The sequence below is a fragment of the Rhododendron vialii genome, chromosome 1a (genome assembly GCF_030253575.1).
Source record: "Rhododendron vialii isolate Sample 1 chromosome 1a, ASM3025357v1".
NCBI lineage: Eukaryota > Viridiplantae > Streptophyta > Magnoliopsida > Ericales > Ericaceae > Rhododendron > Rhododendron vialii.
The window spans coordinates 46,623,640-46,642,809 of NC_080557.1; the positions used below are offsets into that span (position 1 = coordinate 46,623,640).

General features: G+C 39.8%; 3 protein-coding genes and 1 long non-coding RNA gene across 10 annotated transcripts; 2 read left to right on the forward strand and 2 right to left on the reverse strand.

Moving 5' to 3' along the window:
- Positions 1–1,330: 1,330 nt before the first annotated feature.
- Positions 1,331–6,550, forward strand: LOC131321928 (F-box/LRR-repeat protein 17). 2 transcript variants are annotated; one of them, XM_058352968.1, is made up of 11 exons: positions 1,331–1,968; positions 2,483–2,584; positions 3,278–3,422; positions 3,537–3,721; positions 3,876–3,980; positions 4,255–4,352; positions 4,467–4,684; positions 4,770–4,836; positions 4,933–5,018; positions 5,277–5,375; positions 6,144–6,550. In XM_058352968.1, exons 1-11 carry the CDS (start codon positions 1,388–1,390, stop codon positions 6,207–6,209), a joined length of 1,752 nt encoding a protein of 583 aa, XP_058208951.1. In that variant the 5' UTR covers positions 1,331–1,387; the 3' UTR covers positions 6,210–6,550. The 2 variants fall into 2 exon arrangements, with proteins under 2 accessions (XP_058208951.1, XP_058208959.1); XM_058352976.1 differs by lacking the exon at positions 3,876–3,980.
- Positions 6,551–7,422: 872 nt separating this feature from the next.
- On the forward strand, positions 7,423–14,616 carry LOC131321937 (putative uridine kinase C227.14). 6 transcript variants are annotated; one of them, XM_058353005.1, is made up of 13 exons: positions 7,467–7,594; positions 7,819–7,940; positions 8,109–8,239; positions 8,427–8,470; positions 8,979–9,056; positions 9,643–9,835; positions 10,328–10,358; positions 10,444–10,502; positions 10,666–10,739; positions 11,815–11,901; positions 13,896–13,957; positions 14,053–14,081; positions 14,234–14,616. In XM_058353005.1, the coding sequence occupies exons 2-13, from the start codon at positions 7,844–7,846 to the stop codon at positions 14,318–14,320; spliced, it is 972 nt and encodes a 323-aa protein (XP_058208988.1). In that variant the 5' UTR covers positions 7,467–7,594; positions 7,819–7,843; the 3' UTR covers positions 14,321–14,616. The 6 variants fall into 6 exon arrangements, with proteins under 6 accessions (XP_058208980.1, XP_058209005.1, XP_058208970.1 ...); XM_058352997.1 differs by lacking the exon at positions 7,819–7,940 and having other exon boundaries at positions 7,423–7,594; positions 8,112–8,239; positions 11,749–11,901; XM_058353022.1 differs by lacking the exon at positions 7,819–7,940 and having other exon boundaries at positions 7,423–7,594; positions 8,112–8,239.
- LOC131321978 (uncharacterized) lies at positions 12,074–13,255 on the reverse strand. The gene is made up of 3 exons (XR_009198669.1): positions 12,456–13,255; positions 12,242–12,311; positions 12,074–12,205 (listed from the first exon to the last, which is right to left on the reverse strand). It is a non-coding gene; the product is annotated as an uncharacterized LOC131321978 (long non-coding RNA).
- Positions 14,617–16,091: 1,475 nt separating the features above from the next.
- LOC131321970 (auxin-responsive protein IAA16-like) lies at positions 16,092–18,471 on the reverse strand. Its single transcript, XM_058353041.1, has 5 exons — positions 18,004–18,471; positions 17,452–17,681; positions 16,796–16,922; positions 16,291–16,352; positions 16,092–16,193 (listed from the first exon to the last, which is right to left on the reverse strand). The coding sequence occupies exons 1-5, from the start codon at positions 18,276–18,278 to the stop codon at positions 16,156–16,158; spliced, it is 732 nt and encodes a 243-aa protein (XP_058209024.1). The 5' UTR covers positions 18,279–18,471; the 3' UTR covers positions 16,092–16,155.
- Between the last annotated feature and the right edge of the window lie 699 nt (positions 18,472–19,170).

The following is a 19,170-nucleotide window of genomic DNA, read 5'->3' on the forward strand; positions in this document are numbered from 1 at the left end:
TCTTTGTAATGGGGATGCAGTAGTCAAGTCTACCGCGCGCTAAACAACAAATGAGTTTCTAATTTCATGCCAAGACTCATTAAATATATGAATTCAACAAACTCGGATCCGTGCAATGAGCTGGTAAATATTAACCGATTGTCCTAATGTTGCGACATAGATTAAATCATGAAAAATCCGAAATAATGACTAGCATTAAGGATACAGATTTTGGGAAAAAAGAGTTTATGAACTTGTAAATATCCTGCAATGAAACAATTAAATACACAGGATAGGAATGGTATTGCCACAAATAGCAAGTTGTAACAAAAATCAAATCCCTAATTGTATTTGAATTATTTATAAACCCCGCAGAGTAATAAAATATTTGTTCCAAATAGTAATAGTTTTATCGATTCACGCAGACACGTCTCGCCTCTATTATGATTCAAAATTTGTCGTTTACTTTGAGAAAATGTTTAGAACGGAAAATAGAAAACCCGAATACAACACAATGATTCTCTAAACTTTTTTTTTTTAATTGCATTTCTCTAAACATTTAGGAGCAAAAAAATCGACCCGTAAAAACATATCCAAGAAATTTTTTTATGCCGGATTCACTCTCCGAGGAGATCATCACAAAAAAGAGAATTCGTAAGTTCACTATCTAGAGCAATTTGGTGGATTTTTATAGCAGAAATTTGATGACCCACGCTCCCCATCACCATCCTGAAATAGTGAAATTCATCACTAGTTGGTACCGATAGCTTTTATACCAAGGATGAATCAACGGACACACAAGGCTCACTCTAGGTCTCGTACGAATAATTCGAGTCGTTTAATATTTAAAAAGAAAAACCAAGTGGGCCCAACAAAAAATAAGCCCAATCCGATATGTGTAGGTACTCGATCTAATCTTCCGTTTTTTCATTCAGATTACAGGATCTTGAAATCTAAATGAAAAAGGGAAAGACTGGATCGAGTTCCTACACATTTCGGATTGAACTAATTTTTCATGAGATCTACTCATTTGTTTCTTTAAAATTATTGAACGGATTGGATCATTTGTACAGAATCCAAAGTAGGCCCCAGGTGCCTATTGGTTCGTCATCAGTATAAAATCCATAGGTACCAATATCATTAGGGAAAAGGGAAACCGAGGGCAGAAATGGACTTTCAGGTAGTTTACCCACGCTCCTCACATTTTCTAAGTACTATACTTTCGAAACCAAGGCGCGAAAATATCTCAATCTCCCGCGCCCAAATCTCCCCCTTTTCCACACTCCCTCTCTCTCTCCAGTCTCCACACACCTATATATCCGTCTCTCTCTCTATCCCTCCCTCCCTCGGTCCCTCCCCCCTCTCTCCCTCACTGTCCAAACCCCAGTACACCACCCTACCCATTAAAATGCACACCCGCCAACCCCACCCGGTCACCCCAAACGGCGTCGCCTCCCCCCTCTCCTTCCCCGATCCAAAGCGCGGCAAGAAGCGCGGCGGCTACAACTGCGGCCGCTGCGGCCTCCCCAAAAGAGGCCACACGTGCCACATCCCCGCCGCCTCCACGACGCCAACCGAATCCAACTCCAACTCCTCCTCCGCCGCCGTCGCCGCTTCCCCCGTCTCCGTCGTCAGGCCGCCGTCGCCGCCGCGCCGGAGCGCGGAGACCTACTCCGTGCTCCGGCGGGCGCTCTCGTTCGACCACATCGACGTACGAGACTCTGTGTCTTCGGACGACGAGGAGGAGGTGGAGGAGGAGGAGGAGAGTGCGTTGGATCCGATTCTATGGGATGTTTTGAGGAGGTTGCCGCCGCCGGCGCTGTTGTCGGCGGCGAAGGTGTGTAAGGGGTGGAGGGACACGGCGAGGAGGATTTGGAGGGCGGCGGAGGAGCTTAGGCTTAGGGTTCCGGCGAGTGCTCAGGTCGGATCCGTCGGATCGGTGTTGCAGAAGTGTTCGGGGCTTGTCAGGCTCTCGCTTAGAATGGAAAGGTTCGGTTTTTCTAGGGTTTTTGATCAGATCTAGTGTTTTGTTGGGTGGATCGGTCGGAGTGAGTTTGAACCGGATTAACAAGAACCGGATTATGGAGATTAATTAGGATCTGACATTAAAAGTAATAGGATGAAAATACAGACCGGATCCTTGAGGGAATATACTTGAATTCAATGAGGGACCGGTTAGTAATGTGTTACAAGTTATTAATCCATAATGCAGTAGGTATAATTAGTAAATCAACCGTTCAAGGCCATATTCATGAGCTTAATCTGAACAAATCAGGAGTATTCAATGGATAATGGATTTAGTGCTCATGGTGGTAGGATTATTTTTAGATTTGAAGAAATTAGAATAGCAGTTTCAGGAGGAGATAGAAATCATAACAAATTTACCAGAACTGAAACTCAGAAGTTACATGAATATACATATATATATATATATATATATATTTTACTATTATATCTTCTATGCAATTGAGTTTTGATATATTTTTCTACCTGGGTGTTGCAGCGACGTGGATGCAACAATGCTGGCCTGCATTGCATTCTCTTGTCCCAACTTGCAATCTATGGAGATCTTTACTTCTAACACTTCAACCAATCGGATAACTGGGTAAGATTTATGTTCTGCATTTACAACCTATAGTATGCATTAAATTGATGATTGATATATATTGTTGAACTTGGAAACTTAGTCGATGTTGAGCTTCTGGAGGGTTAGATGTCGTGATACATTAGTGCATAAAACAAGTACGATGAGAAATGATTGACATAATGTTGTTTGTGCAACCAATATTTGAAGTAAATAAGGGTATTGTTTTATGAGGGGTTGAGTTTAAAATGAGGCAGTAAAGTTAGATCCTTGTACTGATACAAGACACATTTGTCGTAGTTTGTATCTTTGTCTTATAGGTCATATGAGTTCATGTTTGTTTGTGTTTTGCACACAGGCACAAATATGCGCCGGAGTTGGATTTTTAACTCACAGTGTTTGTGGTTATAGATCATTTCTGATTCATTACTAGAGGCCGTTGAACAAGTACTTTGTTGATGCCTTTTGCACTTCATGAGTATGGTAACTTCTTAGTGTATGTTACTTGGGACTCCCTTCTGATCTTCGGAAGTGCAGCAATTATATCCTAGACTCCTAGTGGTTTTTGTTAATCAATTTAAAAATTATATTCAAGTAATCCCTGTTTGTGAAATGGACGTATTACTTTACTTGTTATTGAAAGTTGAAATATGGTTTCGACACATTTTGAATTATCTCAAAATAAATTGGATTAGCCTAACGATCTTAATGCAGGGATGAACTTTGTCGTTTTGTTGCTGAGAAAAGATGTCTTACAAGCCTTAAGATGGAAGGTTGTTCTAACCTTGGGGGTTTCAATCTTTGTTCATCAAGTATTTCTACACTTTGGCTTTCGGACCTTCACTGTCTTTCTAAGATGGTTAGTTCTATTATGCCCGTCATGGTGTGTTTATGGTTTTGCTTTTGATATTCCTGTACTCCTATCATGTAGTGCACTAGATTAACTAATCCCATCCATTTTCCTGATTTGTAGGTTTTCAACTGTCCCAAATTGAAGGAGATTTCACTGGATTTTTCTCGTCAAGAAAATGATAACACTGATCTTACTGCCATGGTGGATGGTCTGGGTAGGAGCTGCCCACGGCTACAAAATATACACATTGCATCAGTTCGACTTTCTCACGCTGCTGTGCTCGCTCTTACCGCTTCAAATTTGAGGTTTGTTAAATGCTTCGGTTATGCAATTGATGCTAGATTTTGTTCTTTGGTGGGCGCTGCCTGTAAGTGCCAGAGCACTGTAAATGTTTTACTTGGTTAAGATATTTCCCAAAGTACTTGTCTGACATTGTTGTACTATTTCTTCAACTTTCAGAGGGTTGCGAATGCTTTCTCTTGTGCTTGGATCAGAGATCACTGATGCATCTGTTGCTGCAATTGCTTCAACCTACTCAAAGCTGGAGTTGTTAGATCTAAGTGGGTATGTTTCTCATTTTAGTTCCAATTACATTTGAGTCTAGAGGAAAAAAATGGAACTTGAAAGCCTGGTATTATTAAGTCTGTGAGGTTCCACTATTTTATAGCATCTTCAAGACTTGAGCACTTAATGAAATAGTGACACCTCCATAAATGGAAGATGGGGAACGTATACAGCCTATGCAGGACTTGGGGGAGGGCTGGATTTGTTAGGAATAATTACTCGTTGCTTAGGTTTCTCTTCAAGGTTGTAATTCCGGTACCACATTGCGTTTCAGGTCTACAATCAGTGACAGTGGCATTGGTATGATCTGCAATGTGTTCCCGGAAACTCTATCAAAGCTACTCCTTGCTCTATGTCCCAACATCACTTCAAGTATATATCAAGCCAATCTCTGATGCTAATGTGATGTTGATTCTATTTTACGAATCTATTTTGACTTTTGGTTTCTGATATATATATTTTTGGTTTGCTTCTTGTATCTTTTAGGTGGAATCCAATTTGCTGCCGCTCAGCTACCGCTGCTTGAACTCATGGACTGCGGGATGACCATCTGTGATCCCAATTCCCAAAGTTCAATATCTCCAGAAAATGATTGGGAGTTGCAGAACACAGCCAACAGCAAACTAAACCTTATTTACCAAAAGCTAATTATCAAGCATGGGAAGCTCAAAAAACTAAGTTTATGGGGTTGTTCTGGCTTAGATGTAAGATTTTATAGTCTAAATAGATTGTGTGCATTGTTGACGAATTTTTCAGACTGGATCACTGAATGCACGACTTCACGTGCAGGCTTTATATTTGAACTGCCCCCAACTCGATGATTTGAATCTAAACTCCTGTAGAAATTTGCATCCAGGTATGTTCTCTGATTGGTCTTCAAGCTGATGCCTTATTGATTTCCACTAGGTGTACACTTTTTTAACCGTGAATTACATTGTTCTGAAATCTCCAGAGAGGTTACTACTTCAGTGCCCAAATTTGGGTAGTGTGCATGCGTCAGGTTGCCAAGATATGTTGGTCGAGACCATTCAAAACCAGGTACACAACCATCTTAAATTCAATTTTACATTGACCTTCTACCCAGTTCTCTGATTAGTTGCTAATCCAATTACTGGAACCAGAAACAGGAAAACTAGACTGTTTTCAACGAATGACTGATGTTACCGCTTGAACAGTTTTAAATTCTTAGGGCAATATCAAAATTACTTACCTTATGCTGTTTTAATGGGTTGAAGTGTACGGCACCAGTACTTTTTTCAGTAATTTTAACATCTGCATTTTCCTTGGTTTTTGCAGGTCCGTAGCGAATCTGCTGCTCTGGAAAACCATTTTACTTCTAAGAGATCAGCTGATGGCTCCAAGAGGGTTCGTGTCCCACATTTTCTCAGCTATCAGGTAATCATTACAGAATGAACCACAAGCAACTGTCTGCAGTATATAAAGATGCAGTAACACTAATTGCTGAAAGTTAATGTGGGGTGGTGGCTTGAGATCACTCTACGGGTAGATCCACACACCTCCTTCCTCCTAGAGCTAGCCTGCAAAAGTAACAACCGTTAGTGCCACCCGGCTGGAGTTAGCTGGGTGGCACTCCAATGCCTAAGTATTTGGAGGTGGGAGCAATGAACAGTAGATCTATGATTAGGAGCGGCGTACCTCTCTTAGCATTTATCCTTTTGTATATATATAAACAGTTTGTACTTGCTCCCCAAGTTACTCGTGCATGGCACATGCCTGATGTCACGCGGCACATGCCTGACGTCACGCGTAACCGCCTTGGTTAGTGACGTCATTGTGACGTTCCGCTGATGCGTGGTCAGTTCCACATGCTCGGAACGTGACTCCATGAATATCTCCGACTGACTCCCGGGTCTTAATGCTTGGGCATACCGTCGGTCCGGACCGACCCTACTGAATATGGGCCTCGGGTTGTCCATTTCATGTTACCAATTTACTTCAACAAGATGGCTTATAATTGATATGAACGATATTCAGAACAGAACACAACCATCAACTTCAAAAATTTGAGTTGCCTAAAGAATCGCAGACAGTTCCGCGTAGAATTTTACTACCGGAACGTCTTGCGACTCTTTGAATTCAACCCCATGAGGTGCTTTCTGTTGGAAACTTAGCTTATTACTTATTAGCTTCTGCTTCTTGCAGGCATCTTATGATGATAAGAAGCAAAGGAGGGTTTCGAAACGGCAGTGTACTGTGATTGTGGATTAGGGAAGATTTGCCCTTCGGCATTGTGTTGTTGCTGTAGGCACATGGTTGCCATTTCTTGTTTGTTGTCACTTTTTAGGTTCCAAGGGCATGTATCCTTGATGGCCGAAATAGTTTTATTTTTCACATGATTGTCACAGATTCAGAAGCTAATTGCCTGGTGGATGATGCCTTCTCCTTGATCACATTCACGACATTTCATTTCTTTCTTGAAATTCTCAGAATTGTTCTAATGAATGAACATCTGGGAGTTGTCAATTCATCTTTGGTGAACATCTGCCATTTATGTTCATTAATTCCTCTGGTTTCCGAAATAAAAACTTGACCATCCTTTCAAGTTTCAACTATCTCTATCTTCAATCTGCCTTTTTGTGTTTTTCTTGCTGATGGTATTATGCTGGAGATGAAAGTGTGGCTGTCCTAATTTGTGCTGTCTGCGTGGATTCATCTTTATATCGTACCCTTTCATTTCTATGTTCTGAAACTTATTTGAAAATTCACTTTGAAAGTTCTGATTGACAAATTAAAAGACCTCTAGAAAAGAAAAGTGCAGGTAAAATAAAAAAGTTAAATCTTTAGTTGAATTAGATAAATACAAGAAACATGATCAATAGGTCACTTAGGTTGTAGTTGATATAGTAGTATTTTAGAATTTGTTGCCAAACACAACCTTTAGAAAGTAGTTTTTTCCTTTTTAATTACCATGAATCACATTTAAACTTCGATTTACTAGAAGTTTGTCTTAACTGTAGAATTCCGTAATTAGTTGATAGTAAGTGTTTGGATTCCCAAAATTATTAAAAAGAAATTGAAGTTTCAAACTGTGGTGGTAATAAGTTGAACACCATTCAACTAGGAGTGTAAATAAGCCGAGCTGAGTTGAGTTTTATAGTGTTCGAGTTCGAGCTTGACTCGGTTGTATCGATCCAGGTTAATTTACTTAACTAGCCTCTTTAAACGATCAGAATCTATACAAACGAGTCGAACTTTCGCAAGTCGAGCCGAATTTTAAAGTGTTAAACTTGAATCATTTATTAAATGAGCCTAAAATTCGAATTCGGTTCGATTATTAAACGATCCGAGCCACGAGCAGGTCGGTTTGTTTGCATCCCCGGTCCCCACATACAACAGGTCCCGGACCAACTAATCCGCAATTAGCTAGTTCTTAGCTGCACACGTGGCACGTTTGCAAAGAGCATCACGAACTCTTCAACCGCGAGTTGTTAACCATCATCATTAGGCTAACGCTAACTGTCGAAGAATGAATCATCGCGCTCTCTCTCTCTCTCTCTCTCTCTCTCTCTCTCTCTCCCCGTGTGTCTGAATCGAGGCAATGGAGGTCTCTTTGTTTTCTACAACCTCAACTGGATTATTCGGTTCTTCATCAGGTCTCCCTCCATTGTTATTCAATGAAAGAAATATACACTAGTTATCCAATCGTGTGATTATATTATATGTAGGCAGTAGTTATCTGAATTCTGAAGTGAGTTTGTTGTAATGATCGATTACTCGAATCTCAATTGACACAGAATCGTTGATTATTTTGTTTATACAGCTTTTCCACCACTAATTTACTTCAAATCGTGATTATTTACTTTCTTTAACCCCGCAGAAACCCTAATTCGGGATAGATTTCAATGTCGAATGTCGTTCGTACTGTACAGCGGTTTTTCCCCATCCTATATGCAGTTTACTATATTGATGCAGCACAGTCATTAACACAGAGTTTGCAAAGTACTGGATTTATTTGATTACAAAATACGAATGATTACATTTTGTTCTTTCTCTTGTTACTTCCCACGAATGACTAAATATGCTACTGTTTAAAGTTGAGCAGACATTCTAAAGTACACACAGATACGTGAAGATTGTTGGAAGTAATCGATGTTCTTGTATATATAGCAGAGATATCGTTTCCCCAAAGAAAAAGGCTTCTGACTTGGAACCGAGTTTCTGTCTCCATTTCGCCAAGTAAAGGAGCTGAGCGATTGGGTCGAACGGAATTTCACCTTCTAAAGAGACACAGCCTGCAGGTTCACTTTTGTAATTGTATAATTGAGTTTCTTACTCTGTTTATTGATTCAGGAGAAATTTTTCATATGTTGTTTTCATTATGCCTTACACGTTTATCCTTTCTGTTGAACTTATCACTAGTGCATTCTTTCTGTTTAACTTATGATAGTACGCTCTTTGTGTTGATCATACATTATTATATTTCAGGTGGCATGTAGCCAAAAGAAGGAAGTTCATGTGGTAGAGGCCAGGTATACCACTTTGCACGATGAGATTACATGAAATGGAAATTTAATGGTGTTGCAAATCCATGTGACATCCAAGTTGTGATTAGGAAAATAATCTACTTTTGAGATAGATTTCTTGCACTTTTCTTCTATGAGGTGGTCGAGTACGAAGAAGTGGATTAGATTTAATTTCTGTTGTATTTACATGAAATTCTGGCATTAGTGAAGGGGACAAGTATTCCAATGTCATAATTGTAGTGCTAATTTTCCGAGGAGCAATTTCATATTTCTAAGTGCCATACTTATGGTTTTTGATACACCTTATTTGCCAAGTTGTCATGTCTTTGGTTCATTCTACACTTAATTAAAGTGTACAAGAGAAAAGGCCACTTATTGGATTTAGGAATCTCTCTACCTGTGTAACTATGTCATTGATTTTACCTGGGGCTTGTGTGCCTCCGTATATATAGTTGTCTGTTGGTTTAGTTGCGTGCTATATCTATTAATTGCTCTTTTTTTCTATCCATTAAAGCTGCATGGATGACATATACAATGCTTTGGCTGAACGTCTTGTTCCAACAGCAGCAGTAGCTTCAAATCCTAATTTCAAGTAAGTTACAGCTTCTTGAATAGGGAAACAGCATTTTATGGGTTTTCTCATTTTCTGCATGATTTGATGTTGCCGTTGAGCATATGTAGTCTCAAGTAGTTTTCAGTGCTTTATTTAAAGTTCATGTCAAGTCTCATACAGCGATTTCGTTGTGTGACAATACAATATTTACTTGTCTTATAACTGAATCCATAAGGAACTTGAACCGAAAGAACAAAAAGACTGTAGGAGAGCAAAATTTGATTCAACGATTTGATCCATGGTTTATTAACTACATACATTTGTATGACATTTCTTGGGCCTTGTCCAAATTCTTTAATTGAACCTTCTCTTGCATGTGAACTAGTACAATTTGAAAAAAAATACGAATTCCTTTCCTTATCGTGGTTCCCTTCTGTCCATCTGCATGGTTCTTCCGTGGACTGCAGCCTGCAGGGACCAGAAACTGGACAAGAAATGAATAGTTAAGAATCGCCAACACATAAATTTTTGCAACTCTTTCACCAGTATCACTGTAAAGCGTTTCTTTTTGCTGCTCCTTTGGTTGACAAATTGTATGAAACTATCTGCCTACTGTGTTGTGCAGGCACATTGTGGGTTTGGCTGGTCCTCCTGGTGCTGGGAAGAGCACTATTGCAAATGAAATAGTTCGGCGAGTAAATAAGTTATGGCCTGAAAAGTCATGTTCTTTCGATTCACAAGTCGATCCACCAGAAGTGGCTGCAGTCCTTCCAATGGATGGGTTCCACCTTTATCGTCATCAACTGGATGCAATGGAGGTTGTCATTCCTCTGTTTATGACATTGCTAATGTCTGTATGTTATGGGTAGCAGCTGTTCTTGCGTTTTGTCATGGTGGGTGTAACAGTAGCCTTGATCGAAAGCAGTATTTTAAACGTAAGAGGAAAACTTAAACCACAGTTTATTTACGTAGCTGCACACATAGTAAAACTTAAACCACAGTTTTTTTTTTTGTTGTTGTTGTTGCTGTTTGGTGATTTCCAATTATCTGAAGAGAGCTAGTGATTTCAGAACATATATTCCCATTTTTTATCGTGATACACATTGTTTGGAGAGCTAGCGATTTCAGAACATATATTCCTATTTTTCGTCGTGATACACATATTGTTTGATTGCTATGGGAATATAGTCATGTTTTTGTATGTGTAATATGTGCATGTGCATTCCTGGGAATGCACACACTCAAAACGAATGAGCAGGCTTGTGGTATTGAAATTTCTTATTCTTAGACGTACTTTTTCCCAAACGTAGGATCCAGAGGAAGCTCACGCGAGAAGGGGTGGTGAGTTTCTTTTGTCTTGTAATTCTTTGTTTTTAGTTTTAGATGATTAGTGTTTGAAGCATTACTTGTTTTTTTGGTGAACCAGCTCCATGGACATTTGATCCTGAACTACTGCTCAAGTGTCTCAATACTTTAAGAGTTCAGGTGAGCTGCTACTTGTGTTGATGGTCATTCTTTTAGGAGTTATCTTCTATATTTGTCTTTCATACTCTGTTGCCTCAGGCAAGAAAGGGAGAATTTCGGAGCCACTCTGTACACGTGTTCTCTCCTCATGTTGAGTTCTGATGAGTAATGATGGCTCTTTCAGGGATCAGTTTATGCTCCTTCATTTGACCATGGCGTTGGAGATCCAGTGAAAGATGACATTTTTGTGAACCTGCAGTATGTTTTTGTTCTCTTTCTTATTGCAGAAAAGATTCTTGTTCAAATTCTCCTTCTCTAGGAAAGGGATTAAAAATTTGTCTTGCATGTGAATGCAATGGTAAACACCTCGCCCTTGAAATACTAAACACTCCAAAGGCTGACTATGGTGATGCAGATCCCACCATACTCAAAGAGTCTCTTTTACACTGTTCCAATGATGGACTTGATAAAATAGCTTGTACGGATACAAAGTTTGAACTTAGGAATTGGTTTGTAAGGGATGATACACCTTTGTGGCATTAGTATCTATATTGTGAACTCAAAAAAGGCATGGCCTAATATGAAGTGGAGGGTTCAATAAGATTTAAAGTGCTTATCCCTGAGATATGTACAAGGCCATTATCCCTGATGGCTGATACACTGGAGAGTATGAACTATGAAGTTATGTCCGGCTTATAAGGGCTTTATCTTTGAAGATGATAAAATTTGGAATTGCCTCTTATCTACTCACCAGAATATCCCTAAAAGTGAAAAGGCTACTCATAGTAACTTCTGTGCTTTAAACCCTGCACGATGTCAGCTTTGTAACCTTTGTAGTCACTAATAATGACTTCTTATTCTGAAACTAGCGGATGAAAATTGCTATGACCTTTGAAATAAATTGTTTCTGAGATGTTTCCTTGTGGTTGTGGAGTATAATTTATGTTTCCATATGGTTACTACTCCAGCATGAATATGAGGCTAAATCTCGTTACATTCTGCTTTTAGCCCCTCTCCCCAGCCTCTGAAACAAAGAGTCAATACTTCTGGCTGGAGTTCCTGTTCCAAGATTCTCGAGTGATTTGATCGAATTTTGAAAAGTCTTTCTCACTATTCAGAACTGTGGAGCTTTCGATCAAGATGTTCTCACCTCCATGAGAGCATCAGAAATTTCTTGAGCAGATAGCATTCCATTGTTCTTTTTGGCAATATATATCCGATTGTTCCATTCATTCTGTTTCATTCGGTGTTTGGTTTGTGTTTGTAGCACCTTGAAATGGTTGAACTATGACTTTATCCATCTATCGTGCATCATCTTTTACCCTGGTTGCAGACACAAGGTGGTGATAGTGGAAGGTAATTATCTGCTGTTGGACAAAGGGGTTTGGAAGGATATATCATCTGTTTTTGATGAGAAGTGGTAAGCAATAGACACTTCCATGAAATTTTTACTATGTTTAATTAATATTTGACGACAAAAACATGTGGAATTAGCTACAAAATAAGGATTTCGAAGAAGACTGTTGGTAACTACTGCTGGACCCCTCTCCCCATATATATGTAGGACTACCAACCTAGGAACTATATGTGGCTTCATTTATGTTTAAGGTTCTATGCATTTAGCTCACAACTTTTCATCATCTTTCAAAAGATATGTGAGGTGTGGGTATACAATATATCCCGCAACCAGATGCACCTTCTCCAAGAACCCCGCCGATGACCACCTCCGGGAGGAGCAATGCCTCCTCCACAATAGTCACCTCTAGGAGGAGCAGGCCTCCTCTGCAAGATCTACCTCTAGGAGGAGCAGGCCTCCTCCACAAGATCCAACTCTAGGAGGAGCAAGGCCTCCTCCACAAGATCCACCTCCAGGAAGAGTAAGGCCTCCCCCACAAAGTTCACCTCCAGGAGGAGCAAGGCCTCCTCCACAATGTTCACCTCCAAGAGGAGCAAGGCCTTCTCCACAATACTAACTCCCAGGAGGAGCAAGCCTTCCTCCACGATCCTCACCTTCGGGAGAAGCAAGGCTTCCTCCATGATACTCACCTCCGGCGGAGCAAGGCTTCCTCAACGAACCTTGCCTCCGCCAAAGTGAAGCTTTCTACAAATTATACATTCCGCCCAGGAGGAGACTTCCTCCACAAACTATGTCTTCGGAGGAGCAATACCTCCTCCACGAACCTTGCCTCCGCCGAAGCAAGCTTCCTCCACAAACTCCGCATCCGGAGAAGCAAGGCCTCCTCCAGGAACTCCCCACCCATGGAGGAGTGAGGTCACCTCCGGGTACCTCACCTCCTACTCAACACTTCGAAGACTCCGGAATACTTAAAGGCGACTCTATACACTATCCTAGGCCGGGAGCAGGGCTTAGGTACTTCGCTCAGGACCTAAGGAGGAATGTGGTTTGGAGGCTAGAGCAAGGGGTTTGTTAAGGAGGACGAGCTTGCCTCCGGCGAGCTCTAACTTGATCGGTCCTAGAGAGAGAAGGGGAATTGACCACCATCTGACATCTCGAAAGAAGTATCATACCTACCGCCTGGCGCCTCGGAGCCCGTATCATACCTCGCCTGACTCGGCAGATGATACGGGTCTCCATGTATCACCGAAATAGCCTCTGTTGGTTCCTTGATTACAAGCTCCAAGGCCTGACTTGGGACTAAAAGATGAAACAATGTCAACCTCCACTCTGCCCACCAATGGGGGGGAGCCTCACACCTGGCTCTCTCTCATCTCCAAGGCTCATATATAACAAGTATCCAACAAGCATTCAATACACCTACTCTTTACTGCCATCCCTCTCTTTCTCTAAGTCCGCCCCGAGCTCTCGAGCACCATTGTAGCAACCGCCATATACCCGGAGGGCGACCTCAAGTACTCTTCCCACTCCTACCTCCCACATTATACTCTTCCCACTCCTACCTCCCACATGAGGCATACTTTTACCGAAATATATTGATGGAATTAGACAATTTTAATAGAAACGGGCAATACAGTTAAAAGAAACACTTTTGTTTGAAAGCCGGCTGGGTTTCATAAAAAAGAAGTTTCTATTTGAATATCACAACTTTTGGAAATGAAATGAAATGAAAATCCTCATCAATGCTATGTGTGGAAGCTTTTTCCTTTTAATACTACATTTTCTTCCTCTCTTGGCTCTTGCTTCCGTTCTAGTGCCCTTGTACCAAACAGAGTTTAACTAGCAGATGTATATAGGATGAGACACCAGAAACATGTAACATTCTGCAGACTAATGTTGAGTGCTCGCTGCTTCAAATATATTACCTTTGACGGTGGTAGCTAAATGTTTTTGGCTGCTTTACAGGCAATTTCGTATGGGGTTATAATATAGTTGATATCTCATGTTCATCACCCCCTCCACTGTGTTTTACTGACCAATAAAATATAACTTCAAAGGTTCATCGAGGTTGACATTGAGACAACAATGCAACGGGTTTTAAAGAGACATATATTGACTGGTATGCACTCCTAGACCAATCACTTGTCTAAAAACGTTACATGTATGATGAAACGGAGGCTTATTGGTTTCGTCGTATTTGTCTGTCCATTATAGGAAAGCCTCCGGATGTTGCTAAATGGCGGGTAAGTTTGACATCGACCTCGTGGTGTTTTTAACTTCCATAATTTCCGTTGGTACTTTTCTTGATTCTTATCTGTTTAGCTAGTTCCTTTGGCTTTTTTATTCACTTTAAGATTCGGATTTTTGTATCTTCTATAAGTAAATCACCATGCAGATAGAACACAATGACCAGCCTAATGCAGAGCTCATAATGAAGTCGAAGAAAAATGCAGATTTGATTATCAAGTCGGTTGATCTCTGAATTTGAATCCACACCTGTAACCAGAAGATAGACAATGGTCAATTCAGTTCAATCCTGTTATAATAAGGAGAAACAGTCTAATAATGGAGAAGGCATAAACAAGTTGACCAAAAGTGAAAATGTAGCCATCTTTTCAACTGAATCGGATCCGGCTTCAAGGTTGGTGAATCCATTTTGCTCTCAAGTTATTATAGTACAAAATAAAGGTAGCAGTTAGAACTTTCTCGTTTCATTGTATGATACTAGTAACTCTCTACTTCATTCAGTTTAATTCATTTTTTCACAAAGGTTTGATACACTGCCCTGGTCTCTAGTGCTGTCATAGTCTGTCAAGCTCGAGGCCTGTAAGTCATTTGAGAAAATATTCCAAGTATAAAATTCTTTGCGCAGGTGATTTTCCTTTGTATCATCAGGATATACTAACACATTGACTCTCTTTTCCCCGTATAGTCTCGCGCACGCGCGCACACACACATTAGGTGAGATGTTTCCAAAGAATTGTCAGCAACCTCAGATCTATAGAGTGATTGCATAGTACAATTTGCCAGCAATAACTATGACCCTCTAAATAAATAGGAGTACGACCTCATCAACTAAACTCACCAACCTTGTTGGTCGAGGCTTTATCCCCATTGGGTTTGGGTGATCCAGGAGGTCTCGAGTTCGAGTCGTGCTAACGACGCCCTCTCAAATTTGGTCCTCTTGAGCAGCCCGGCTTTGGCCCGCTAGCCCTTGGCGGGGAGGTAGTTGCTATGGCTCTTTGGTCTCTCCCGGGATCCGCCACGGGTCTGGAGTTTCTATGGTCACACTCACGAGAGGGTTGCTATGTTCGGTCGCCCCCTCCTCTACCCTTTTTGCTTAGTAGAAAAAAAAAAAACTCACCAACGACCTTGTTAGTTGTTACCCCTATGTTTTTACATAAGAATAAACGCACCAACCATACAGATGGGCACGAATAAATGCCCTATCGACACCCACATGATCTTGTTCCCTCCTTGTACAAAGGTAATGGAACAGAACACGTTGATACTTCAATCCCCATATCCAAAAATTGGAATGGATCTTCAAATATTTCTTCACTTTTCCTAAAATTTCCCATTTTAAATAATTTTTTGCGATTCCATAATTCAGACATACCCTTCAGACATGCTTGCTTGACAATTATCGAGAAACGGGGAATCGATAATAGGTTATTGAAGGAACAAAGATAAATGTGTAAAACTAATCAAACTAATCGATAATAGGTTCTAAGCTCAACGGTGGCTTGTGTAGCGTCTAGCAGAAGCTCTTTCAATACGCTGCCTCCGGCTTTTGCGCTTCCTCTATTTCAGATTCAAGCAAGAGAGAATGTTTCTGGATCTTTCTCTTCCTTCGACCGCCCTCCGGATAAAGGGAATGAAAAATGCATTCAAGAATAATTTAACCTACCCAATTTGGCTAGATTAAAACTTGTTCGTCGGCTCGATTCATTGAAAAATCGAACTAATCTGGCTAGTTTACAGCACTAAACAAAGACAAATAGTAACCACATTATTATGGCTCTTATCAAGCAAGCCTTTAGTTCAGGCAAAATCAAACAAGACATGCAAAGCCAAATTCTTGAAACACACGTACGGCCGGGTTATCGTTTTCCCGATAACATGCAAATACTTACACAAGAAGTACGTATTATGTGGAGTAGCTCACACTAAATACAAAGCATAATACAGATCAACCCAGATTAAGCACCCTGCTCAATCGATCTCCGCAGTTCATTCCCCTCTTTTTATTCTTGATTTGTGTTTCACAAAGATCAAGGGAGCAGGAGGCTGCATGCTGGGGTCTTGATTACTGCTTCAATCTCTGTTCTTGCATTTTCCCATGGCCCTTGGTTCTGAAATAATAGTATCCAAATTAAAATGGTGAATTAGTGTACGTTGATAACATAAATATGCCCCGGAATATACTTTTGTAGGAATAAATGTACTAACCGAGTCCTTTGGCCTCCGTTCCTTTCATTATGCGTAGGCGCTTGCAAGAATTAACAAACATCCTGTTTGATGTGGAAAGGGGAAAGGAATTAGAATAAGAGATATGAAGTGAACAATGCCAACTTCGTTTCATTAGTTTCGTGTCATGTTCTTTAGCCTTGCTAGCTTGTACTATTTTTCTTGATCCAAACACATAGCTGATTTTGAGGCTATGAGATATTAATCACCTGTAAATGGCTGTAATATTGTGGTGACCATATCTAGAAATGATATTATCGTATTATTTGATATGTCATCTTATATATATAGCCCAATCAGTGAACCCCATACGATATGTCTCTATTATTATGTAAAAAAGTATTTTATTTTTTGATTAAAAAAGTAATACGACTTTTCGTTGTAGTACGTGGTGAATGGAGTACTTATTCTATTTTTTTTTTCCCATTTAAATCTACTCTATCTCAAGGGAGTTATTCTAATTAATGAGTGAGAATTTTGGACTTACTCCCAAGGGACATCGCCGACGAGCATCCAATCACCATCCTTGTCTTCATAAGTTGGAACAAAATCAGAACCACTCAAAAGATCCATCAGTTTGCTTTCATTCATGAAATCCTTCATCCCGCAGTTACCTTCGAGAAAAATCATTCCATATTGATGATCATACAAATATGGAGAAACTAATAAATGCATGACAGACCTGTTAGTTGTGTTTTTTGAATTAAAATTTCATGGTTGGATGTGAGGAAAAATTAAATTGAAATCTTTACCTTTTTTCCCCTACATAAATCCGCAAATTCATGATCCAAACACACCTCTAGTTTTACTTATTAGTCGGGAGAAAAAGAGAGAGAAGAAGAGCAAGTTTTATTCTATTCACAATTTCGATCTCTAAAAGCAAAAATAAACACGATAGAAATGCTAGGTGCACAGAATTGACACCGAATCCACGCTATGGATAAAAAAAACATCTATAGAATAAGAATCAAAAAAAAGTATGCAAATGATAAATGTTGGAACGCTCCGATTTTTTGAAATTTGGGTCGTTACAAATATTCTGTGTGATTTAACCTCGGTATAGTTTATGTCAAATTTAGCGAATCTCTAGCTAGGCCAAAAAATGAAACTTTCTGTGACAATTTTTCTAGGTCTTGAGCTTACCAACGGTGAAGGAACTAAACAAGTCGCCCAATGCATCAGAGAGCTCTTTGTAAGTCTTGTACGTTTTCAAGTCCACTTTACGCAAGTAAGGTGCACCATGTAGGCTAACCTTCACAAAAGCTGCTACTCCGCTAGTTAATTTCTCTTTCTCCTCGTCGCCGCCGCTCTTTTGGACGGTCAGTATGTTCTTACGGAAGGATCGGACCGGCGGCCAACCCACTACTTGTGCCCTGAAAAACCCAAGGGAGATTTTTTGAATAAACTTGAAGAAAATACTATGGAAGTTCAGAAAAAAAAAAATTCAACATTTAAATTGTAATCTCTCTCTCTCTCTCTCTCTCTCTCTCTCTCTCTCTCTCTCTCTCTCTCTCTCTCCAAATGAATCTATATTATTGTGAAAAGATACTTTAGCGAACCCTAGATCATCAACATGAACATGTACTGTGAATCTAAATAAATCTACCAAAAATAAAAGAACATGAGCATGCACCAAAGAGTAAATTCTAAAACAACAAATCAGTAACAAAAGAACAAGTACGGTGGATCGCATACTTGGCCGGAGGCTTTGGCGGATCGTTGGAGGGATTGATCTTCACCTTCTCAATCGGTACCTTAGACGAAAGGTTGAGCTTCAAATCCACAATTTCCTCAAAACCTCTCTTCCCGTTGTTGTTATTAGTATTATTACTATTCTTCACCCCATGAATATCTCCTTCCACTCCTCCTCCTCCTCCCCCGCCACCCGGCAACCCTAGCCGCAGCTCCGTCTCCTCGAACTTCATGTTAGCTTTATCATGATCGTTTTCCATTTTCCGGCCAACCTCCATCACTCTCTCTCTCTCTCTCTCTCTCTCTCTCCTGTTGTTTGCTTTGAGTGCTTTGTTTATGGGAGAAAGTTTTTTTTTTTTTTTTTTTTCAAGAAACCAAAATTTATGGGAGAATTAAAGTGGAAGTTTAGTAAATGCTATAGGTGTAGGCTAGCAATAATAGAGGGACGTTGAAAGGGAGAGGGGTGTGTTGGGGCCAAATGGGTTAATCAACTTGCGGATGATCATATGCTTGCATGCCTCTTTTAGTTCTTTTTTAATTTTTAATTTTTAATTTTTCGTCTTTTAGGTTTTTATTTATTTTTTATTTTTTCAATGTTCGACCGGTGAGAGAATCCCACTTATAGAAGATAACATCAATATTGTGAGACTTGCAATAATTAAACCTAGCTCAATATATATAGAATACGCTAAGATCGATTGCTAGCCCAATACGAGGAAAAAAAAAAAACGAACATCGAAAGAAATCTATATGTAAGATAGCCCCATAAGAGAAAAAAATAAATCTATATTGAAGATAGCCCCATACGAGAAAAAAAAATAAACGAACATCGAAAAAAATCTATATGTAAGATATAGTAATCAATTCTTGCCGTGAAGAGTGTACAAAACTGACCAACTAATTGTATTTGGCTTTTTTTAAAATTTTTTTATAGCTCTGTTTGTTTTACATTTTATGAATTTGATATGGCATACATAGTGGGTGAGGTGGCCCTTCCAAATTGGGAAACATATGTGACGGCACTATAACTCTTTTGTTCATTTCTTTTGCAAGTTAAATAGAAATGATTTATTACCCTCTTGACCTTCATCAAAAAAAAAAAATAGAAATGATTTATTGAAAAATACACATTCATTTTGGCTTTTTTTTTTTTCCAATCCTACGAAATAG